Genomic DNA, 26276 nt, shown 5'->3' with positions numbered 1-26276 from the left:
GCTCATGTACTGCCTCTCCTTTTCCTTATGCCTGAAGGGAGGTATTTTTACTTCCAGATACTGGAACTGCTGTGATTTAAAAGCTTTTAATCTTTTTTTTTTTTTTTTTTGGAATGCTGATGAGTCAAAACGAATTAAACAAAACTGGAACATATTTTTAAAATAACATTTAATGAGTACAAATTTACAGAAGCAGTCATCCCTTACCATGGGGAGAACATACAAAAATAAAAGGTCTGTGAGCTTAAAAATTTTCCTAGAATACAGTGCAGTTTAGTCTAACTTTTTTTATAGAGAACAGGTTGGACCTGTTAAAAGGAGTACAGTTCAGTATTTCCATCTGTTCCAAACTCATTCTTTCCAACTGTAGGTAAACTGGAGGAGTCAGCTGTTAGGAGGATCAAGTTGGTTTGATGGTTTGGGGAGGAAGGATGGTGAGAGGGACAAGGGGAGGAAATTGGCTTCTCTGGTCCACTGGTGGGGCTTGGAGCCCCTGTGGTTGATGCTGAGGGTCAGGTTTGCCAAGGTATTGTTATACCAAAACCACTGGAGGTGTTCTTCAACTTCCGGCTGTGTGGATGGCTTCTATTAACTACCCAGGCAGAACATTTTTACTAGGTTATTAAAGTAGATTTTTACTCTAGATAGGCTTTTTTTTTTTTTAACCTAGGTGTGGCATTTTCTATTTTTAGTGATGAACTGTGGCCCAGTAAAAACTCTTTACCAAAGAACATGGTTAACCCCAGAGACTTTCTTTACATCAGCCTGGGTAGTATTTAATTTTGAAGCAACCATTCTCTAGACAACAAGCAGGCTCCAACGCTGGCACATTTGGCCATTTTGCACAAAATGGAGTGGATGAGTAGTGACATTCTTCCTGTTTTTCCCACTGATGCTCTAGGGTCAGCACTATATACCACAGCTCTGCTCACAGTTTTCCAGGTTTTTTTGTACCCTTGCTTAGGTGGATCAAGGATAAATTAATGGAGCATGTGTTCTATGTACCTTCTCAGTGAACACAAACTGAGATAAAAACCAAAATTTATAAAAGGTATGATGAAACCAACACCCGCATCCAATGCCAATGATATTGACAAGGTCAATTTAGAAATAATTTGGCAATATATATCAAGTGCTATTAAGAGTTTCTTAATTTTGTAATCCCAATTCTTGCCAAGTATTCCAAGGAAATAATTTAAAATATGGAAAAAAGTATTAAGTGCTAAAATATTCTCTGAAATGTTATTTGTTTTAGTAAAAAAACAGATATAACCTATATGTTTAATTAGTGCAGTGGTTAAATAAAAGGCCATTTGATGTAATATATTGCAGCCACTAATAATATACATAAACCATGTAAGAGAACGAAGCCACTGATACATTAAGTGAAAAAGGAAGGATGTAAAATTGACTATACAGTATAGATGAAACTATTTTCAAAAAGTTTTGTAGAGAAATATTCTGGATGGTGGGTGATGTTTTAATATATTTTAATCATTTTGTATCACATAGAATATATGATAATAAAGGTTAAAAAAAAGAAAAATAGATGGCCTTTATAGAGCAGGCAGAAAAATGTCAATCTCAAGGCCTTTTGGTTATTTCAGTTTGTGGGAAGACGGTGCACGAGGCTCTTTCAGCTCCATGCATGAGCCAGGAAGGCTAATCCTGCTGAAGGTCATCTTGGAAATGGCAATATCAGCACAGGAAAAACAGAGAAAACCATCCTGCATTCCAGCAAAGATTTGAGAAAGAAGGATGTCTCATATTTCAGCTACTGTTCACACCTTTCTACCCTAAGATTTTACATAATTCTCTCTCATCTATGCCTTGGTCAAACTTATACTTTCATATTCATTTAATTTCACTGCTTAAAATTAAAATAAGCCCTGAAAAATTATAGAAGCTACTTTTTTATACTAGAAATCCATTTCATAAATGATTAGTATTGAACAATATTTGGAATATACTATTCACAAAGCATACCATAATACCTTAATCCTACAAACCTTGTATAGTGCAACTTTCCAAAATTTATTTAGCTTGCTATCTAAAATTCTGGCTTATTTCACCTTATTGTGCAAGGGCTTTTATCAACCCTTCCTTGCTTATTATATATTGAAAAAATCCAGTGGATATCTCTCAATTTGAACTCAATCTTCCCTACACGTATTCCTTGTAGAGGAAGAATCTTATGACAATGGTAATAGATTTGCATGTATTCAATCCATGGTTACTTCCCATCAATGGTGCTATTTTTGTTGTGTTATAAAATAGTTCTCCACAGTACACATCCATGTTGGCAAAAGCAAAATCAAAGAGCACATTTAACTATAGAATTCACTATGGCGATACTTAGGATCTCCTTCATTTAAAAAGAACAGTAAGAAAAATTTTCACTCCTTTTACTTCATTTGTCCCCCTTTTTCAGACATACCTCAGAAAGCCTTTATCAGTGGCCACCATCTTACTGTTTACTTTTTCATTGCACTCAGCCCTTGAACCAGAGAAGGAAGTTTCATGTATTTCCCCTGGATTTTGCAAGACATTAGGTCATGCATGTTGCCCATAACAAAAAAATGTTTTAGTGTGAAGCCACAAAACTCACTGTGACCTCAGCCCGCTGCCTCTGGGAAGAAGAGAGGCAGGAACCTACATAGGTTCATCACTAACCTGAGATTAAATGGTGTTCTATTCCTATCTGTCAATTTCTCAAAGTCAGGCAACAGTTCCTTCTCTGTTAACAAACTTCAGGCCAAGGTGGGAGAAAAACGCTTTCTTAACTGTGCCCATTATGTAGTCTTCCCTAAATATACAATACTATAGTTGAGAGTCCAGGTAAATTGAACTTTGCTTCAAATATTGTCCATTTGATGTCAGTTTTGAGTTCCTTTCCCAGCCCTGGCGGATTTGTGTAAGGGTCTTGTCTATACATGGCAGGATGAGGATGAACTTGATCACTAGCACGGTGCAGGGAATGATGAGCGCTATCACGTAGGCTGAAGGAAGATACCATCTGAGACTCGAAGGACTGAGGAATCTCTTTCCGCCATACACCATGGTGTGGGCTGTGCACAAGATCAAGGTCAAATAACCCAGTTTGGACTATATAAGCAAGAAAAAAATATGTATACATTAACACTACATTTATATTTTATTTTATTTTTTTTAAAGATTTTATTTATTTATTTACTTCAGAGAGAGAGAGAGAGAGAGAAACAGCATGAGAGCGGAGAGGGTCAGAGGGAGAAGCAGGCTCCCTGCTGAGCCAGGAGCCCGATGTGGGACTCGATCCCAGGACTCCGGGATCATGACCTGAGCCGAAGGCAGTCGCTTAACCAACTGAGCCACCCAGGCGCCCTACATTTATATTTTAAAGTGAAACACTCTAAGCCATGAAAGATATTTATTACCAACCACAAACCTTTGACATCTGAAATATTTAGAACACTCTGCTAAGTACTGGAGAAAGCATTAACCCTCCTTTGGGATGATAAATATTGCATTAAAAAAAAAAGATTGTGCTTACAAATGATATGTTGATTTCATCCTTCTAAAAATTTTTTATTCTTGAAGTATAGTTGGCATACAACGTTTTATTAGTTTCAGATGTACAACATCTTTTTTTTTTTTTTTTTTTTTTTTTTCAGATGTACAACATCTTGATTCGACAATTCTATACATTTTGTACTGCTCACCACGATAAGTGTAGGCACCAGCTGTCACCATACAACGTTATTCCAATATTATTGACTATATTCCCTGTGCTGTACCTCAGTTCCGAGGATGGGTGACATAGGTGAAGGGGATTAAGTGGTGGTTTCATTTTAACCTGGCTGGATGGGAAAGTTTGCTAAGAGTAAACTTTTTTGGGTTAGAATAAATAATATACCTTGGCTTCTTCCCCAGTGGTAAAACTTTTTCCTTGATCAAATTTTCTGGAGGCCAGAGATGAATAAGACACAGCATGTCCTCAAGAAGTACCACATTAGTTTATGTTACTGACTAGAAGCAGATGCTAGCTAATTTCTATTGCTATAAAGAACAATTAGCAAACTTTACTTTTGTTTGCTTGTTTTGGCCTAAATTCTAAAGCTCAATGTTTATTTCTGTCTTAATGCCTTTACTAAAGGTGTTAACATGAGAAAATGTTGACTGCATTTGTTCTCTGGGAGAAACTGCAAGACTTTTGAAATTTGAATAGTTTTATAAAATTCAAATCTGATTTCAGTTACTAATGGTCTTTTCTATTATTATACTGGTTCACAACAAGCATGCATCAGAATAATCTGGAAGACTTGTTAAAACACATTGTTGGGCCACACCTCCGGAGTTTCTGATTCGTTAAGTCTGGGGGGAGCCTGGGAACTTGTGTCTCTAGTAAGACCCCAGGTGATGCTGAGGTTCTAGGTACCACACTTTGAGTATTACTGGTCCATAAGAATAGTAACTAACTGCCTTTAGTGAGGTGTCTGGTGGTTGATATGTGGGAAACAGCAATTTTCCCTTTTATAGACCAGCACTGGGTCTGGTATGATAACAGTCTAACATAGCTTGCTTTGATGGTTTTAAACTTGAGTTTAATATATATATAATATATAAATATATATATATATATAAAATATATATATAATATATAATATATAATAAATAAATATATAAATATATATAAATATATAAATATATATTTAATATATGCCCTTTTGTATCAATATGTCCATATACTAAGGTTGATTGTCAGAGGTAGAAATTTTGTCTTTGGGTTTCTCTTCACGTTGTGCCTAGCACATCCCTACACACAAAGTTTAATAGTTGTTGGTATTTTTCACTCTCTACTCTTACCTGTGGCTCTAGGAGTAAGCAGTGATCTTGGCAAGTGATGCCCAGCTAGGAAACAAAACTATTATGGTATACCTTTTGGTACCAGAGTTTAGCATTTTCTCACTTGAACTTGGCTCAATTTCTATTTTTGTGACATTGCTAGGGAAGTGAAGGAGCAAGATGAAAATTTATGCATGGTATGAGAGAAAAATGAAAATATTTGTAAAGCCGGACTTATTTTGCAATATAAAGGAGATTAAATCTTGAAGTCCTTACCTGGACAAATCGGAACTCTCTCCAGTTGACCATGTTGCTAACTGATGGCAAGGAAGTGATTCCCAAGAGTACAAACAGGAAAAATCCAAGGATTCCCAAGGCTATGTACGAATCATTAAGCCAGGCAGTAGAGGTGCTAAATGGATCTTCTGTCTTGGCTTTTGCCTAAGAAAAATTATAAGCAATTTTTAAATATTACGTTTTTTACAAACTGCCCAAACTTTTAAGGGGACTGAAAAATACCTCTGCATGGTATATTTGCTCAAGATAAATTGTATGTATTTCTTTTTTTTTTTTTTTTAAAGATTTTATTTATTTATTTGACAGAGAGAGACAGTGAGAGCAGGAACACAAGCAGGGGGAGTGGGAGAGGGAGAAGCGGGCTTCCTGCCGAGCAGGGAGCCCGATGTGGGACTCGATCCCAGGACCCTGGGATCATGACCTGAGCCGAAGGCAGACGCTTAACGACTGAGCCACCCAGGCGCCCAAATTGTATGTATTTCTTAATAATCACTTGAAAATAACTGTCGAGAAAAATACACTTGGAAATGATATTTCTTGGTAGAAAAAGTAATTGGTTCTGCTGGGACTTTATTATAATAGTTGACTCCTGGAGTTGTGTAGAAAGTTTTAATTGACCCTATAAATTCTAAAACAAAGTAAACATTTACTTAAACCTTCTTTACCATATGGCTTCTTGTTCCCCAAGTAAAACTTGATGTTCTCAAATGATTGTATCAGGATTCTGTTTTTCTGCTTTGTATGCTTATTCACAAACACAAAGTTTGGGTTCTTTCATGTTTATTTTTGTTGTAATATAGCATCAAGTCTGTCACACCACAGATTGAGAAAAATCAGGCCCTTCAAATGGAACTCTTACCTAAGAACTTCCCTTGTATTTTTTAGGGAAATAATGTAGAGAAATCCACAGAAGTACCATCAATGAGTTATCGACTCATAAACTTTGAGAGTGCAGTAAGATTGATCAAAACCAATTATTTCCAAACTAGAACGGATGGATAGCACTTCCTCTGGGACTGCTTTAAGACTGTCTGAGCTAATTCTCTCTGAATTTTTGGCTATGCAGAAAATAGTATTTGACATTTGCTCAGAATTGTTTAGTTTTCTAGTTCTTGAGGGCAGCTCTGTGCAAGTCAAACATTAATGAAGTTATAAGCACCCTTCTTCTTTTTTTTTTTTTTAAGATTTTATTATTTATTTATTTGAGAGACAGAATGAGATAGAGAGAGCATGAGAGGGTCAGAGGGAGAAGCAGACTCCCTGCCGAGCAGGGAGCCCGATGTGGGACTCGATCCCGGGACTCCAGGATCATGACCTGAGCCGAAGGCAGTCGCTTAACCAACTGAGCCACCCAGGCGCCCTATAAGCACCCTTCTGTGAATTTGTTTACCTTCCTGTGACACAGGTTTGAACAGCCCCCTTACTTAGAAGATGGTTGGTTTTGACTTCCAAAAGGAAGTAGCATGCATAAAAATAGAAGCTTGAAAACACATTGGTTTACACTTATTGACTGCACCCCTCCCCGAGGAATTCAAGTAAGTGTTATTAGGTTTCCTGAGCCCCCAGATCTGTCAGTTTGCCAGTATCCCAGTGAGTCCTGGGAATACACATCTGGATGCAAGTGAGCCCAGGAATCTAACTTTCATTCTCAATAGTTGTATAAGGTCTCAACTGAATTCATTAAAACAAACAAACAAACAAGCAATAAAAAACCAAACCAAACCAAACAAACAACAACAACAACAAAAGAGAAAACAACCAAAACCTGACAGGAGCTCTAGTACTTAAAAAATAAAGATGCTTAGGAGAGTGATTTTCTATAATTGTAAAATGGAATATGATGCAGCAAGATTTCTCTTTGATTTAAGACATTGGAGAATATAAATAAATAGAGATTTACCTGGGTAATGGTTCTGTTTTTCAGTGTCCATCGTACATAATAACGAATAGGAATTACAAGTGTGTAGAGGACATGAAGGAAGGCAAATCCCAGTGCTACTAAGCCAAGCTGCTTTCTGCAAAGCATCCAGTGGTCAAGCCAGTCTGGGAATCGGCGGTATTTTGTACCTCGGTACAGTTGCAGAATTGCAGCAATAACACCAGGGAGGTAAACCAAGGCAAGCAATGTAAGTGCTGCTATTGGAAAGATACGATTTGGAATGGAAATAGCCAAGCGAAATGTGCTATCTTTCTTGCCATTAACATAAGGGTAGATTATGTCTCTTATAATACAGTAGAAAAAGAAGAAGACACACAGAATAGCAGACAAATAGAAGGGGAACTTCCACATTGGAAATAGTTGCAGGGGATAGTTTTCAATTTCTTTGGCTGCCATGAGAGATCCTTGATCCAGTGGAGTAAGTCCAAGAGTACGAACAATATCCATCACTCTTTGCTTGGCTTTGCTATCATTTCCGCAGACAAACACCTGGGTTGAGAATAATCAATTAATAAACAATTAAATAATACTTATTCTTTCTTTAATCATTACTTTGAAAATCTATGTAAGCACCATGCAGAACAGGGACATGCTTTTCAAACAAGGATGTAGAAGCAACGTGTTTTAAACTTGCACACATGTGCTGGATGGTTAAGTACCAGGGTTGAAGTTGAGAGTGGTTTTAAGCATATCAGACTGATAAAATAGGACTTGGTTCTCTACAGGGTGAATGGTTTGATTTTTCTTCTGTATTCGTGGGTGCTACATCAGTTATGGATTACTTTTAATTTCAATGAATAAATGGAACCAGTTTCATACAATGTAATGGGAATGGAAAGGATATCCATCAACAATCTAACTGTGTTATTTTTTAGTACTTACATGAGGCCTCTGGAGCCTGACAGCATTGGGTTCCATCAAACTAAAAGCTGAGGGTGCCAACAATGGGAAATAACTCACAACAATCGACTACTTTACTTGGTTAAACCCAAGAAAATTATCCACGGCACGTATTAGCAATCAGAAATGTTTAGTGGGTATTTTATTTTGGAATTCTATTTTGGCATCTTCGAGGTACGTGCACATTAAAACATTCACTTTTTTTTTTTTTTAAGATTTGATTTATTTATTTGAAAGAGAAGCAAGAGCGGGGAGGAGAGAGAGAAGCAGGCTCCCCGCTGAGCAGGGAGCCCGATGTGGGGCGGCTTGATCCCAGGACCCTGGGATCATGACCTGAGCCAAAGGCAGACACCTAACTGACTGAGCCACCCAAGTGCCCCAAAACATTCACTTCTTAAAGACTGAGTATAAATTAATCATTTAATCTTACCTGCCGATTTGCATCCAGTGCTCCGGACTGGAGAGCCCAGGCTGAGATGGTGTTAAATGCTTTGACTACGTGGGCTCCTGGCACCAACTGAGCAAGGTACTCTGCATTAGATTCTGGATACTGATTGATTTTGAGGTTGTTGCTGATGTCGACCAATATTTTTCCTTTGAGCACCTCAGTTAGTTCCTTGAGAAACTCATAATGCTCTCTGTGGACTGCTAGGATTATGATGTCTGATTTCTGGGCTGCTTCTGAATAGCTCAAGACCTCTGCACCGTTGGGCAGCAAACTGGACCTTAGCGGGTTTCTACTTCCAAAAACAATAGAGTAATCACACTGGAGCATTTTAAGTGCCAGTGATCTTCCAAAATCTCCAGTTCCAAAAATACATACAGTCTCTTGCTCTCCTGAAGAATTCATAGTAGAAGGAAATGCATCTGTAGAAGTTTTTTCCATGACTGAAAGATAATAACAGAAATAGCCAACAAAATATGAATGCTCAACATGGAAAAATTATTGTCGTATATATTCTCATATGTGTCTGATTGAACAAAATCACTGGTCAAAAACTTCTTCTGTTGGATAAAGAGATGCAGTGAAAAACCAGGACACTTATTGGTGGATGCTTTAAACCATGTGTTGCAATGATACTGTGTTTGTCCAACATTTAACAGTTCCAAGTGTTCTCAGAGCAAAATCTAGCAAAGAATGCACTAGTAATGAAACTGTAGAGCCATTTACTTATGTTTCATGATACAAAAAATCCTAAGTAAAACATTAGCAAACAGAATCCAGCAGCTTGTTAAGAGAAAATGCACATTGATCAAATGGGGATTATTCTAGGAATGTAAAGATGAGTTCTGTAAATTCAATATTAGAAAATCTGTTAATATAGCTTACCATATTAGAAGATCTAAGGAGAATAATATAGTCATATTTATGTATGCTAAATGGGCATATATTAAAATTTGACGTTTATTTTTGACTCGGTAAAAAAAAGGAACAGATAGGTATTTCCTTAACATACAAAGTATCTCTCTCAACCTAAAATCTAGTATCTAACTTAAAAGAAAATTACAAAAAAAAAAAAAATGACTAGAAACACTCCCAATAAAGTGATAAGCCAGACAGACCATAAGCCAGATGAACGTATCTGCTTTGACCAATTTAGTTATTATTGTTTGGAAATTCTAGCTAACACAACTAGACCACAGAAAAAAATTCGAGGTATAGAAATTCAAAAGGGGTTGTGAATGATGAAACTGTAGTCTTAGAAAACTCGAGAAAGTCAACTGAAGAAGTACCATACATATAAAATCAATCCAACATCTTGTTTAGGAAACCAATTAATATCAATATTCTTCACATATAAAAAAATTAGTTTGAAGATTTGATAGAAGGGGCCCTACTTAAAGCTGCAACAAAATAAGGAAAATATTTAGGAATAAATGTAACACAATAAGAAGACGGGTACAAGATCTATATGAAGAAAAATGTAAAATTCCCTTAAGACCCAGAGAAGATTTAAGTAAATGGAAAGGTACAGCATGTTCCTGGATGGGCAGGCTCAGCTTTATGCAGATGTCAGTTTTCTCTAATTTAATCTCTAAATTCTGAAAAACAAAGTAATGAATAGGGGGCTAGTTTTATTAAATATTTAAATATTATAAAGCTAAAATAATGAAATAATATAGCAGTGTCACAGGAATAGAAAATGTTCAGTGAAATAGAGTAAAAAATTCAGAAATTGACCTAAGCACATACGATAAAGATGTCATCTCAAGTCAGTGAGAAGAAGATGGATTATTCAGGAGCAAATATTGGGACAACTAAATAGCCAATTGGAAGAAAAAGTTGAATCTATACGTCATACTCCCCTCCAAGGTAAATTTTAAAATATATTAAAGATTTAAATTATGTATGTATGTATGTATCTATTTTAAGTAGCACTATAATAAAACTAGAAGGAACCATGGAGAATTCTTTTATGACTTTAGAGGGAAAAGGCCCTTTTCCTGTACCACAAATCCCTGAAACCATTAATGAATAAAGGGATAAATAAAAATACAAAGTATATCTCTCAACCTAAAATCTAGTATCTAACTTAAAAGTAAAAATTATCATATATATTACATAAAACTGTGATTACGTAAAGATAAATGATACCTGCAAAGCAAGAAACCACTATAAGCAAAGTCAGAAGATCATCAACAAACAGCAAAAAATATTTTTAACTCCTAAAAATTAAAAAAAAAATTGCCCAATTGAAAATTGGGCAAAGGATATAAGTTGACTTTCATCCTAAGGTGATATAACATAGTAAAAAAAAAATCTTAATCTTACCCAAAATAAAAGAAATGCAAGTTAAAACTAAACTGAAATACTGTTATAAAGCATGTGAGTTACTTTTTAAAAGCTTTTGAAATTTAAATTAAAAACAAACCAAATAAAAGTTCTCAAAGTTCCTACGGTCCAATAAAATAATTTAGGTTATTCTGAAGAATATTATTTTTCCTTTCAGTAATGAATTTTTCTCAAAAAATTATTTATTTTAAATAACATTTATTATTTACTGTAAATTTTCAGTTAACCTTTTCCTTTCTTTCTTTTCTTTTCTTGGTCTCTTTTGTTCAGTAACATATGCCCCGTGCTAACAAGAGCATGGACTATGATGGACTAGGCACTTCTTGACAAAATTTGTTGAGTGATGTTAGAAAGATGGAATGTAGGTGTTGGAGGGAGCTGTTTGCTCTGGGTGCCAGGCACAGTGTGGGGCACATAATGAAGAGGAAATTGAGTGATTAAAGTGTAACCACTGGGAAGAATAAGGGAGCAGGAGAGAAGTCGGGAAGATGTTGTAAAGACTACTTCTTTCACCCAAATGGGTTTAAAGTAACCCTCAGTGAATTTGCTGTGGAATTTTAAACCAGATGTAGTCACTCTTCAGTTCTTCCATGGTGGATTTCATGCCGATTGTAGAGCATAGGAAGCTTGCCCTTTTTAATGGGATGTTAGAAATTTGCCCTTTCCATTGTAGCCTACAGAAAATACCTATATTCTTACCTGAGCTTATCCAAAGGTGTGTACCTGTGTCACAAGCAGACCATTTAGAGCTTTGTAGGTCATCAGAAGTATGGAAGAAACGGACAGGAAATATAAGACTTCCCTGTACTTCCACAGAAACTCTTTGAATAATTGAATTAATCACCACAACTGAATCATTTTTAAAACTAGCTGGTGAGTGATATCCTGAACTGAGTCAGAGAAGGGCATGATACAGGGCCTCTCATATGGAAACATAGCTGGGCCTTAGGGAAATTTTTCGTAGCATCTGCAAATGCAAACTAGTTTAGCAATTTATATTATATTGGTTAGTTGCTAATCAGTAAACACCTACTTGTTAGAACTCAAACTCTCAAACTGGTGAATGATGCCTTGATTATTGTGAATGTGTTCAAAGAATGTTAGTTGGCTGACTATCCCCACACTTTTTATCCAGTGTTTTTCCCTCATATATTGTTTTTCTCTCTCTTACATTCAGATGAACATTTGCAAGCAAAATACAGATTTGATAAAGTTACCAGTGTTCTGTAATGAGATGGATGATATCTTTATTGACATATTTTCACTTGGATCATCTTAATCATTGCAAAGAGAGAGTGATTCCAGAGTCTGTTTTGACGATTTGGCCACTACCTTAATTTATTCTAACCTGTCATAAACTTTTTTTTTTTTTAAATGGAGATATTCACTGAACAGCACTATTTTTTTGTCCCAACTCTTACTAGCACTATCAGCTTGGGTAAGTTACACAAACTCTTGGTGTCTTAGTTTCATCATCTTTCAAATGAGAGATTGATAGTACCTACTTTTGAGACATTGTGAGGATTAAATGAATTAATGTATCTTTTTTTTTTCTTAGAGAGGGAGGGAGGGAAAGAGAGAGAGAGAGAGAGAGAAAGAGAGATGGTGCGGGACGGGGCAGGGGTGGGGAGGAGAGAATACCAAGCAAGCTCCACATCCAGGTGGAGCCCCATGAGGGGCTCGATCTCACAATCCTGAGATCATGACCTGAGCCAAAATCAAGAGTGAGATGCTTAACCAACTTAGCCACCCAGGTGCCCCATGAATTAATGTATCTTAAAACAGTTCTTGAGACATAGTAAGTACTCAGTAAATTGGCTCTCATTAATAGATTATTCAAATAATCTAGTGATTTTCTAATTTTCCAATCTATTGATTACCTAATTAATGTAACCTTTATATAAATTCTATAAATTAGGGATTAATTATGCTTCTATAACTGATTATTGGACATATATAAAATTTATCTGAAATAGCATTCAATAATTCTTAAGAAGTTTCTGCTTTTCCCACTTATTTCTTATAAATAAAACCATATATGAAATGGCTTTAGAACATATGAGTTTATCAAAACAGATGTATAAACAGCTCAAGTGTGAATTTCTCTCATTTGTAATTCTTACTCATTTTAACATTTCCCTCTTACAATGCAGCTTGGCAATCCAGTGTAACACACTTGGGCTGTTGTAGCAACCATTGAAATTATTTTCACTTTCTTAAACTTTCAGAGACATCACTGGACAAATTGTAGGTACAAAGACAGTAAGGAGATATTAAAATATCACTGATTGACTTAGAAAGAAATATAGTCATTCCATTGGGCAGTTATTTACTCCTTATCAAGTTATAGAAGTTCTAAGGTTGATAATGGTGTTTGCCACATCTTGAGCTCCTCTTCAAATCCTCCTGGTTCTATTTCCAGTTACCTGGTAGTAATGTTTCCAGTTACCGGGTAGTAATGGAGCTCTGCTGAACTTCCGCTGCCTAACAGAGGCTCACTTTGGGGACTCACATCTTCTATCTCTTGATTCTTGTCCTGAGGCTTCTCTGATACCTGAACCTGCTTAGCATTCAGGCATGTATGACCCATACGGCCACCATAGACCAATGGGGGACAGGACTCCATGCATCAGTGCTTACCCTTTCATCTTCTGGCACTCAGTTCTGACACGTTTTATGAGGCTCCTCAGAAAGCCCCAGTGGAATAGAGCACCATTCCTCTGTAGGGGTGCCAACTTAATGTTCTCTCCTGCGATCTTTCTCATGATCCTGGTTTATGTCCCATGCCCCTCACTCCTGCTCCTTGGAATCACTTCCTTGGTAAACTATCTGCATGCAAACCTTTGTCACCGGCTCTGCTTGCAAATCGACTCAGGATAATACAACATTTTGATTATTTTTTTTTCTAGAAAAAGAAAAATGATCAAACCTCAGGTTCCCATAACTGGAATGATGAAATAACATGTAAAAAATAAAAAGTTAGTAATTCTTTGGAAGAATTTCATTCTGAACTCTTGGAAAAAATTCTAATAATAGGAGTTCATAAAAATGAGATGTATGCATAATCTAAACCACAAGGGAGATCAAGTTGAGGGTTCGTTTTACAGTAAGTACTATATAAAAAAGGAAGTTACGCCTATTTCAGACTATTTGTAATTCAAAATAGCTCCCATGTGTAAACATGGATTTTGGAAGTAGTAAGATTTCTTATGCAATGACTTAAAAAAAGTTTCCTAATCCTATTTTACTCTTAGATGTAGGAGGAAGGAATAAAGAAAATAAGAAAGGTGGTACACAGGAAGCAGAGTTATAGGGAAAGGGGGGTTCAGAAGGTTAAAACATAACACGGTGATTTCTTTTTCCTGCTGCTCTTTACAGACCTCAGTTCTGTAACAGGAAACACAGCAAGAATACCCCTGGATCAGAAAATCTCCAGGACCGATTTTGCATCTCCCAGAGAGGCTCCTCCAGAGGACGGCCAAGATAGGTAAAGTGATCGCACCGGGTGTTCACATAGATTAAGAGATTGGTAACCAACAGCACAGATGCAAAGATGGTGAAGATGACTTTGAAGTGCCAGGGTAGCAGCTGCTAGAGAAGCGTGTGTGCGTGTGTGCACGTGTGTGTGTGTGGCATAAGAGGGGGCATCAGGTGTGGGTCATGTAGATCCCACACCCTCGGTGTGCAGATCCCACCCCAGGCCTGGGGAACCTGAGGCGGCAGTCTTCTGAGATATTCCAACGAAGCCTCCCGTGAGGATGTTAGCGGTGGTCTGGCTTTTGTGGTTTACTTCTGTCACCTCCCAGAGGTCAGAAATTAGAGAGGCCCCGGCCACTCCCAGCTTAAGAGATTTCTAGCATATTAAAAACATGGAAATGTCCAAACAAGATAAGAAAAATTGTGTATTTTAAATGTTTGTACTTAACAAGTCAGTGCTACTAACAAAAGACTCATTTTATTTGAAATAATTATAGATTCACAGGAAGTCGTAAAGATAGTACAAAAGGTTCCTGTGCATCCTTCATTTGCTCTAATGGTTACATTGTACACAGCTATAGAGCAATATCAAAACTGGGAAACTGACATTGGTGTAATGTGTGCAGATAGTTGTATGTCATTTTATCCCATAGGTAGGTTCGTGGATCCATTGGGGCAATCAGGATACAGAACTACTCTGGCACCACCCCTTGATTGTCATACTTACCCCCCTCTCTGCTCTCCTAACCCCTGCAAACTATTTCTAAATCTATAATTTTGTCATTTGGGGAATATTTTATAAATGAAATCACACAAAATGTGACCTTTAAACAAAAGTGGCTTTTTTTCACTTCACATAATGTCCTTGAGAGCCATCCAAGTTGGTACGCATATCAGTTGGTTCCTTTTTATTGTCGAATAGTGGTCCACTGTATGGATTTTTTCATTTGCTTATATGTTATCTATATGCCCTGTTTGGTGAAGAGTCATCTTGTCTTATGCCATTTTCTAGTTGGATTTTTGTTTTTTCACTGTTGAATTTTTATATATTCTAGATATGAGTTCTTTGTCAGATATGTGGTCTTCATATATTTCCTCCAGCTCTGTAGCTTGTATTTTCATCATCCTAATATGGTTATTGACAGAGAAGAAGTGTTTAATTTTGGTTAAATTTAATATATTGCTTTTTTCTTTTATGGATTGTGCTTTTCATTTCATATCTAGGAATTCTTCACCTAGCCTTTGGTCCTGAATATTTTCTCCTCAAAGCTTGATAGTTTTATATTTTACATTTAAATCCATTATCCATTTTGAGTTAATTTTTGTATAAAGTCTGAGGTCTAAGCCAAGTTCATTTTTTTTTTTTTTGCCTATGAATATCTAATTACTTCCCTATCAGTTGTTTAAAAGACCATCCTTCTTTCATTGAATTGCTTTTGTACCTTTGTCAAAAATCATTTGCCTGCACATGTGTGGCTCTATTTCTGGGCTCTCTATTCTGTTCCATTGATCAGTGTGTCTACCCTCTGCCAATTCTACCCAGTTTTGATGACTTAAAATTAGGTAGACTGATTCTTCCCACTTTATTATTTTTTTTAATTTTCAGAATTATTTTAAATATTCTAGGTCCTTTGCCTTTCAATACAAGTTTTAGGATAATCTTGTCCATAGCTATAAACAATTGTATATTTTAAATGCTTATACTTAACAAATCAATGATTTTTGGCATATTCCAAAAATACAAGCAACCTATTTGGTTTGTTTAGGAGATAATCACAGTCTGTATTACGATATTAATTCATGTTAAAGCATAATAGCAGTGTACAATTATCTGATAAAGATATACAAATCTAAAGTTGTATAATGGACTTACTTTCATCCTAAGCAGTATATTTCTGTATATGCATAGCCCTCATTTGGAGAATGCATCAAAATAAAATTTTAAAGTCTCTTGTGCATCAGCAACCAGAGGCAAATTGACCTTTCTCCCCTCTCTTTGCCCTGGAATAGATCCTATTCTTCATTGCTCTTTGTAAGAAGAACAGGAATCAAAAACCCAACGATGCCACTTCTAAAAGGTGGGCACTTTCTTGTCTTTCTTTTGGAAATAGGCCATTTGTTTTCCCTAAGGTTTTCACAGAGTGAAGAGGAAAATATGTAAATACTTATGAATGTAAGACCATTTGTAAAAATGGGAAGAGGAAAGAAAATCTCCCCCTCTCTCCCAGGTGCAGATAGACCTGAGAGGAAAAATTAACCTTCATGAACCCTCTTTTATCTTTTATTCTTTTTTTTTTTAAAGATTTTATTTATTTATTTGACAGAGAGAGACACAGCGAGAGAGGGAACACAAGCAGGGGGAGTGGGAGAGGGAAAAGCAGGCTTCCTGCGGAGCAGGGAGCCCGATGCGGGGCTCGATCCCAGGACCCTGAGATCATGACCTGAGCCCAAGGCAGACGCTTAACAACTGAGCCACCCAGGCGCCTCTCTTTTATCTTCTATTCTGAGAAATTTATAGAAAATACAAATTAAAGTAAATCATTTTATATAAAAGTTCAATCTTAGTTATACACGGTATTATATTATTTGTTTTTTAGCTTACCCAATTTTACATATTTATACAAACTAAAAATGCAAAAAAAAGTTTCTCTAAAAAGGTTTGGAGGTAATCATGGAAAGAACTATAAAGACAAAACTATCATCACAACACAATTTTGGGTGATTGAAATAGTGTGTTGGGAACCATAAAGAACTATAAGTACAAAGAAAGACCCATTTATAGAATTTGGTTTGGATTAGAATGCAGGGAGAGGAGCCATGAGGTGGTACAGACAGACAGACAGATGTCTCCCTGCCACTCTCCAGACTTTTGTTCGACCATCAAAGCAACTTCTTAGAATCACTACGGTTTATAAAATGCAAATACCACCACAAAGGTTTACACTAGAAACCAGTGGTTCTCAACCATGGTGCACATGAGAATCACATAGAGAACTTTTATAAAATATAGATGACCCAACTCTTGGAGAGTCTCAATCAACTGGTCTAGGATAGAGCCTGGGCATTTTTTTCCCCAAAAAAACTCCCTCAGATGATTCTACTGTTGAACCAAGATTGTGAGCCATGGCCTGTTAGCTTTCAGTTAATGTCCTGCTACAGTGGTTCTCTTCCCTGGTCACACATTAAAATCAGCTAGGTAGATATTAAATGCTAGGGCACCCTCTGAGATTCTGAATCAGTTGGTCTGAGGTAGAGCCCAGACATCTGTATTTTAAAAAACAAAGAAAACGAACATACAAACTAACAACAACAAAAACCCCAACCCAAACAAGCAATCAATTCTAAGGAGCACCCAGGACTGAGAACCACTACAAATGAAAAAAGATAAGGCTATCTTTTTTGGAGACGGATGGTGGGGAAGGAAAAGGCAGAGAGAAAGCAGGGTGTTGATGAGGTTGTGAGGAGTTGCAGGAACATTTCACCTGTTTTACAACAACTTTTTCCACGAAATAGTCATTGGCTGAGTCTGAGAGGCGAGAATTCCTATTTTTATGAAAACCAGAGGTAAGAATGAGTGTGCAGGCCCCACAAAGAAGAGAATCAAGGGAGCCAGACTCAGGGCTTGGTATCAGAGTCAGGTAGGCTTTGCTCTGTAACCATCTCAAGGAAACCTTGACAAGTTGTTCTTCATGAGCCACAAAGTCCGTTGGATCAAATCCCCCCACCGATCTCCTAGGGTACTCCTGAATACTAACTCTCACATAGGGCCACACACTCCTTCATTAACATTTGGATGGAATCATTATTAAAGATATTTCCCACTTAAGAATTCAGCTTTGAATTCTGAAACGATTGTTCGTCCAAGATGTTGAATTCTTCCGCAGGTAGTATCCCCACTGGACGCGTACATTTCTACTGGGGTTGTAGCACACACAATCCAGTGATCTGCCTTGGCCCTTTCTGGGGAGTTAGAATAAAAATAACACTTTTAAACACTATAAGATGTGACGCAGTTTTTCATTTTAATTTGAGGCCTATAAACAGGGATTTTTTTTTTTTTTTAGTCCTTCCTTCTGTTTTATTATTCCTTCTGAATTTCAACCTGAAAGCCCTACATGACTTGACAACATATTTGTAATGAGCTGAATGAAGCCCATCCATCAAATATTTCCTTTCATCACAAGGCATAGGGGCAGGAGGGAGTTCTGCAATGGTGCTAGTCTTTTTGTGATTAGAACATTTGTTTTAATATATCCCAGGGACAAATGGAAGCAAAAATATTTTTAAAAATTTAAAACCTTCCACTAACACATGAACCCATCCAATTTATTCATTGAGCTATTTCTGTATTTAGTGAGATCAAGGTTCTTCAGGGAAAGCAAGCATATTCACATTTAAGCCCATATCCTTTTCTGACAGGTATATATTATTGCAGCAAAATCAGAAGACCTTGGCTTAAAAAGATCTCTGATTGCAGCTTATGAAAAATGTAACATGTCTATAATCAATGGATTTTTCTACTAATTGTTTTCTTTGTTGACATTCAGTCTTCAGTGTCTATATGTTATTTGAAAATATAATAGTGTATTTCTTATTTTAGCCTCTGTATTAGAAGTACCTCTGTTAGTAATAGTCACAGACTAACATATCCAGCATCTAAATAACTAACCCACTGCAGGTTGGTTGCTGAAAAATTGATAAATTATTTCGGTTGTTTTGTAAGAAAATGTTATTTATCTTATAGCAACCAAGTTTACTGATGATTTGTTTTTATGCTAGACAATAGAATAATACAAAAGGATACAGTAGTCTTAACTTGTATGGTTTGATCAAGTCACAAGAGCATAACTAAATCTAACATTCACATTTATGTTCTATAGGGATATATACTTCCTCAGGAATTGCTAATAACTAGAACTAGCTTTGGCCTGTGCTATAACTACAGTGGTTCTGTTAGTAACGTTTCACTATCACCCAATGGATTACCAAGACAGCAAAGAGATGCAGATCTCTGTTATCTATCTTAATTGTATTTTAAGAGAAAAATTACTTATTTTTAATTTAAGTTCTTCGTGAAATTCTAGTTCATTCAAAAATCTTATTAATACAAGTTTTCGCATTTAGATCTCAGCTGCATCTGTTGAGATAAATGAGGATTGTATTATGATTCCCTGGCCAAGAATTTTATCATGTAGGTTCATTATCCACTGACGAGGCTAGTTAGTTCATTTGATTAAAGCCTGGGGCTCATGACAACAAGGTCAGGAGTTCAGTCTAGTCTGAGTTAATTTGCTTTGACCTCTATTTACCTTCTAAATACTGAACAACTTAGTAGGAATCTGTAGTTCACCAAAGATTTAGCATCAGGACAGAACCTGGACTGCCACCATCAGAAAAACAACTCTATCTCACTGATTAGGTGGCATTTGGCTTGTACACACTACACGAGCATTTGCTTATTGGATAATTTGGTGATTGCAACAACCCACTTAATATTTAGTGTCAGTTAGTGGGTTTTGCTTTTTTTAGGATTACTGTGGCCAGAGATATTTAGCAAGAGATTTGATCATTTCCATTTTTTTGTATTGAAGATTTTATTGATTTATTTGAGAAAGTAAGAGAGAGAGCACTCGAGAGAGACCACGAGCAGGGGGGAGGGGCAGAGGGAGAAGGAGATGCAGACTCCTCAGTGAGCAGGGAGCCCTACTTGGGGCTCGATCCCAGGACCTGGAGATGGTGACCTGAGCCTAAGGCAGACTTAACCGACTGAGCCACCCAGGTGCCCCTGATCATTTCAATTTTGAATGAACTTTGTTTCAGTAAATTTCCTATGAATAGTCATTTATCTTCATATTGAGGCCACTGAGAATTATATGAATATTGATAATTGCCAAATTAGTTTAGGGGTAGAGGAATTTTGCTGTGGATCTGATCCCACTTTGAAGTCCCTGCTGATGGAACTCCATTCTGCTTCATATTATCTATCTTCTTACCGTTTTTTAGAAATCTTCTGGGGCTGGGGCACCTGGGTGGCTCAGTTGGTTGAGTGTCCAACTCTTGGTTTCCGCTTGGGTCATGACCTCAGGGTCATGAGATCAAGCCTTCGCCTACCCCCTGCCCACCCCCCTTGGGCTCTGTGCTCAGCGTGGAGTTTGCTTGAGATTCTCTTCCTCTTCCTCTGCCCCTCCCCTGGCTCTTGAGTGCATGTGTTTTCTCTCTCTCAAATAAATAAATAAATCGAAAAAAAAAAAAAAAGAAAGAAATCTCCTGGGAGTGATTTACACATTCTTAGGAATATAGTCTCCTTCATCTTTGGGGTATCATTTTCTTCTATTTCTAAGCTGGCTGTGAGAGGCAAGGACTCCCCAGTGGCCATAATGCCTCTAATGTTTGCCAAGACTGATCAGCTTGAGCTTCAGGGCAGGATCTGGCCTTGCAGCCTCTCCTTGTCTTACCCCAGGGGACAAAGTGCTCTTAAAACTCCCTCCCCCTTCCTTCTGTTATACTCTGATACACAAGCATGAGAGCTGTGCTAGTTTAAAGTATTTTTTTTAATGAGACAGCTCCTTGTTTTAAATTCCTTGGCTTTCAATCTCAGCTCTTTTCAATGGTATGGCTAGAGACTGGCTTGCCAGGTGAGGGCTTGAACTCAGCCATGGGTGGGAGTTTCCACGCCACAGAAATCAGCAAATGCTACAAATCAGGACTTTTTTTTTCTTTCCTTAGAGAGCCACTTACCAGCACTCCACTGGCTCTTTCCCTCCCTCTCACCCTCTCTCTCCAAGAATGGCACGTGACCAGGGAAATGGGAAAATAATTTGGCTGATAGGATAATACATTTTTCCAGTCCTGTCTGCACCTTAGACCTAAATCTCTTTCCTTAGGGGCCTCCCTTCTCAGAAGGCTCCTAGGCTTTAATGAAAACAGGGTCTGTGTTGGCCCCCTCTTACCCCAGCAAAGGGCCTACACCCTCTCCACCCCACACGTGGAATGAACACAGTGCTGGCTGGGAATCTGATTCTTCTAGACTCCTGCTTCCCTCAGGGAGATAGAGACAGGGGCCTCTTTGTGTACTACCATCCCCAAACACATACCTTCCCATTTTCCAGATATGCCTCAAGAATGCACAACTGGAGATCACAGTCTGGGAAAAACAGAGGCAACTGGCACCTTTCATCATTAACTGAATTGAACCGTTTGCCAACCTGCGAACTGCTTTCTCCTCAACATCCTTTCCTTTCCTATGAAGAAATAACTGGGAGCATAATCATTTTTTTTTTTTTTTTGTATAAGAATGACTTGCTATAACTTAATTCTTTTGAACTGTTCATAGGTTTTGTAGCTTATGCCATGCTTTCAGGTATTAAAGAAGGGCTAACGTGTTTTACTTAAGTTAAACTAATTAAAACCGTTAAAAATTCAATATTCCAATTTTCATGACCTCAGTCAAATGCCTTAATCGTATTATATCACTCTTTAAAATGAATTAGACTCTAAAGTATTATAGTTACAGTTTTTTTTATGAAACTTACCCAGTATAGCAACATAATAAGGTTACTAAAATTAAGGTTAATGAGAAGAAACACCAAGGTTCCTGCAATTTCTTCCTTCTTTTTAAAAATACTTACAATAATTCACACTATTTATTTTATATGTACTGTACAGTACACAGCAAGTTCATGCTTCTCCTCAAATGGCAAGTAGTCGAAATCTGGACACTTTGACCTTAAGTAGTACAGTACACGGGGCATCCAGGCTCATAACCTGCTACAGCCATAAGGGTTCACATATTCCAAAAATCAAAATCAGTTTGATCAATGTCTTGGTAGGGTTTCATGTTTTCAGTAGACTTTTTGAACAGACTCTCTGTGCCAGGTGCTGTGCTGTGCTCCAGTCTTGGGGACGATGTAGACACAGAATCAAACTGCTATAATGTGATGTGTAAGGACCCATGCACAGGAAGGCGCACCGTGAACCCCATGTTAAAGAATGGGCAATAATTTACCTGGGAAACAGGACAAGAAAGTGTACTAAAGTCTGTGCAAAATGGCTTCAGCCACTGTTTAACTTGGGCTCAAAGCTGTTTCCACACTCTTCAAAAGGAGCAGGTCTAGATGAAACATGCATAATCAGTGTGGACCGTTAATTGTCCCCCTCGTATTCCCAGCATTGGTGCCATCATCACTGAAGGCCTGATTGGAGCCCCTTGCTATTTTTTTCCTTCTATATATGGAGCTGAGGCAAAAGAGAATACCTAGTTTGTGTTCTAATAACCTTCTGTGAGGCGTGATATATAGTGATATTGCTACCTCTTAGATTTCTTTTTTTTTCAAAATTATAGTTCCGAACTTTTCAAAATTACCCTTCACACACATTTTTTTTTCCTTTTAAGATGAAAAGTGGACTTTACTTCAGCCTGACATTAGGATTGCTCATATAGTCTACATTTAAAAGAAACATATTTCTCTCAAAATAAGTTTTTCAGAAATCTGTGACTGTCAAAGTACAATGTGGTAAGAACTCTCACATATGGTGTAATAAACTCTTCTGGGACATTGTGGAGAAGCATTTGGATCAGGATGTCAATGTCCTGCCTAGTTAGAGTGGAAATACTTGTAGAATAGTACATTTTTTTTTTTTTAGTGATATATTTCTGAAAGATAATCTTCAAACAGTACAAGCATTCTTTGTTCTCTTTTCCTTAATGATTTTGGAAGAACAAATTGTTTATGTATGTAGGCCAAGTATGTTTTCTTATCATGCATTGTTTTAAGCATTAATTATCCTTTAGTTACTTACTTGGCTTTATTCCTTCCAGGACTGATTTCTTGTCAACAAAAAAACAAGTGTTAATTCAGATCATTTTGGAAATGTCCTAAAAGTCATTCAAATTATCTTGAGTAGGTTTAACACATCATGCAGAACTGTTCAGAAAGTCTTCATCATTAACTAATGACTCATTTTCTTTGGATTTACAAAGAACAGAGCTTTGTAATAGTTGACTTCAGAGCTCTTATATTTGTAAAGTCTTATTTCTGTTATTTCTGGAGGAACTATAACTTCAAAAAAACCCTCCCACCCAGAAAACTACATATTCATAGCCTGTGTAGAATCTTACAGTAAGAATTATAGGTAGATGTGGGTGTAGGCACTTAGCAAATAACCTCCTTCTTGGAGGACAACCCAGAGGAAACGAGCTACAAGGTACCCTAGCAAGTCTTCAAGTTTGAAGGGTGATTATGTACATATATTTGACCATAGCTTATTAGCGTTCTTAAGATTTTAAAAGGAAATGATTTTTAAACAGCAGTTGACAAAAGATCCAACTGACTTAGAAGCAGATGGTGAGGATCATGAAACATTGGATTGTTTTTCTGTGGGAGACTGCAGAATCAGCTACTTGGGAGACTTTAAAAGGAGAATTTATGTCCTTTTAATAATGGCATTAACAATGGTAGAGTGACTAGGGGTGGTCCTTCAGGGGACAGGGAAGAGCAGAGTGCCCAGGGTTGCTTCCATTTTGAAATTCTATGACATATGAATCTATTTTTCTTAAAACTGTTCAGAACAAGGCGCAAGGCCCTGGGTTTTCAATTTATTAACAGGCTTATACAAATTTATTTGGTTACGTCTAACAACAGTTAGCAAGCTTAAGCAAGGCGGAAGTCTGGAAATTATTCTCAAGTTAGGGGTCACATCTTGTACACATCGGTTTCTGAACCTGAAGTTTCTATGTGAACTTCAGCAGGACCATAAATGTTGCCGATGGAGAAAGTGCTATGACCCAATTTCTCTGTACACATGTACCATTTACTTTACAACCTCGAAGCCTGATAAATAGGGGAAAGCTCCATCCCATTTTCTGGGTTGGCAATGTTTGCCATGCAGGTAGGATACATGCAGGTGGAATTTCATCCTGTGCTAAATCACAGCATTCTGAAGAACTCGGGGCCTTACAAAAGGCCATATCTCAAAAAAGTTACTGCTTCAAATAAATGTGCCATTTTATAAAAATTACACCTACTGTATCAGAAAAAATGTTCTTTCATGTGAGTGACATTTATATGACTGCCATTTATAGGGAATAGGACATTCTCACATAGCACGACTGAAGAATGGGTTTGAAAGCTGAGAATATTCTCTGAATGATAAATGTGGTAGAAGTCTAAGATACTTGGGTGGGAAGAGATGCTCCACAACTGGGTAGTATCCCTATAAAAATGAAACTTGCATTATTATGAAGAAAGCAATTACTTAGTTATGCTTATTGCATTAATGAGATTTTCAATAGATTTCAAACCAGCAAGCGTCTTTGGTCATGGATTTTCACCTTGTTAGAGTTAGAGTGTTGGACTTTGTGGATCATCTGGTCCAGTAGCCTTTTATTTTACATATGTGGAAACGGAGGCTGAGGTGGTGAGCTGCTAGTTAGAACTAGGAGTAGAATTCTCCAACTTCCCTCTCCTATTCTCCATCCAATTCACCTTCATTACACCGGTCATCTTTTTAAAAAGTTCCTACATTACCATCAGGAGGAAAAAAAAAAAACTTTCTAGCTGCCTCTGGACAAACAGGGAAACCAGGCTATGTTTATTCTTCACAATAAATTACATTTCAAACAATATTTCTCTGGAAAAGCAATCGCGAAATTACAGAAGGAAATTTAAATCAAGGTCAAGGACCGAAGTGGTTGCAGGTCTCAGGACAAATTTCAGCTCTTGGTGAAGATCTGAGACTGCGGAGATTGCCAAAACCACATTCTTCCAGGCTCCCTTCTCGGTGAGCGTCACAAGATTGCTCTCGTCCAGAAGTAAGGTACAGAGAGGAATACAAACCCTAAGTCTTCCACCTTCGGGTTTCTCTGCACCCTCGGGAAGGGATGAAAGATAAAACTCCAGGAAGCTAGATGCTTGCTGAATTGCTTAACTGATCGCGCGACACTCTTGGATGGCCTTTCCTGGAGAGGGGCGCGGGGGCGCGGCGGGGAGTTTGCCTGCACCTCCTTGCCGGTGCGAGCTGGCGGGGGAGTGAGGTCCTGGAAGCGGGGGCTCAAGCTGGGCTGAAGCGGATAAGGCAGCGGGGCAGCGTGGCGAAAGGTACGAGGCAATAGCCGGCGACGGGACCCACCTGCTGGGAAGCGCTTGGGAGGCGAGGCGGCCACCGTCAGCTGCAGCTCCGCTCAGGGCTGCGGGTGGTGCCTCTCGAGAGTATAAGAGGCCGGAGAGAGCGGAGGGGAGGGCCCGCTAGATTTCGCAAGATAAGCGGTGAAGAAAGCGTTTCCAGGAAGAGTTCAAACCGGGAATCCCGGGCAACTGGAAGAACCAGAACTTCCGGCGCTCTACCGCGGCGGTTGTGGCAGATGTTGCTGAATGGTATCAGCCTGCGGGAGTTTTCAAGGGTTTTCCCCAGAGTCCTTGGAATCTGTGCATTCCAGGCAGATGGAAGTTTAGAGAGGCTGAGGAGGATACGTCTCCTGAAGGAGCCAGACAGCTCTGAGTGGCTGCGAAAACACTACCTGGTCTAGGCTTCGAGGCATTTCTCCAGTTGCCATTTTGTCTCAGTTCAGCCTAAGAGTTTGACATCTTTCCCCCTCTGTCTGGAAGCCTTGGGTTCTCTTGGGGCCCATAGCTGGTGATCTTGAATTTGGAGGTTTTAATTTAGGTAGATTAAATCGTTCAAAAGAAACAAGCCAAAGGAAAGGGAGGGATGATGACGCAGATACCTTATTGTTGATATATATCTATATAATATTGAATAATAATATATATAATTATGCAATTGGATTGATATGTCTTTCTGTATAGGAGGAGCTCAAAAGCTATAGCTATAAGGGGTTTAAAGATTTAATTCATCATGATAACCTATGGGGCAAAGCACCCCTGCACTCTCAAACTCTGCAGTTTAGAACCTGGAGTCCTCCCAGTCTGGCTCTTGCCCAGCCATCTGGTCTTAAGTTCCATGGCATACTTGCTAAGACCCAGATGTTCAGCCACATGGAGGCCTGTTCCCAGCACTTTTGAGCCAACCCTTCCTTTGCCTGAATTGCAG

The 26276-nt window shown here is 37.9% G+C and overlaps 1 protein-coding gene and 1 long non-coding RNA gene across 2 annotated transcripts; one reads left to right on the top strand and one right to left on the bottom strand.

The window, feature by feature from the left end:
* Nucleotides 1-1237: 1237 nt before the first annotated feature.
* STEAP4 (STEAP4 metalloreductase) lies at nt 1238-25869 on the bottom strand. The gene is made up of 5 exons (XM_032402228.1): nt 25356-25869; nt 8388-8845; nt 7019-7546; nt 5098-5262; nt 1238-3105 (listed from the first exon to the last, which is right to left on the bottom strand). Exons 2-5 carry the CDS (start codon nt 8841-8843, stop codon nt 2821-2823), a joined length of 1434 nt encoding a protein of 477 aa, XP_032258119.1. The 5' UTR covers nt 8844-8845; nt 25356-25869; the 3' UTR covers nt 1238-2820.
* Nucleotides 8396-23808, top strand: LOC116631070. Its single transcript, XR_004299077.1, has 5 exons — nt 8396-8483; nt 11929-12189; nt 14130-14238; nt 16239-16306; nt 21338-23808. It is a non-coding gene; the product is annotated as an uncharacterized LOC116631070 (long non-coding RNA).
* Nucleotides 25870-26276: the final 407 nt, after the last annotated feature.

The sequence above is a fragment of the Phoca vitulina genome, unplaced genomic scaffold (assembly GCF_004348235.1).
Source record: "Phoca vitulina isolate PV1807 unplaced genomic scaffold, GSC_HSeal_1.0 scaffold4, whole genome shotgun sequence".
In the NCBI taxonomy this organism is placed as follows: Eukaryota; Metazoa; Chordata; class Mammalia; order Carnivora; family Phocidae; genus Phoca; species Phoca vitulina.
The sequence above is the reverse complement of the archived record's forward strand: the minus strand, read 5'-3'. Positions and strand labels throughout refer to the sequence as shown.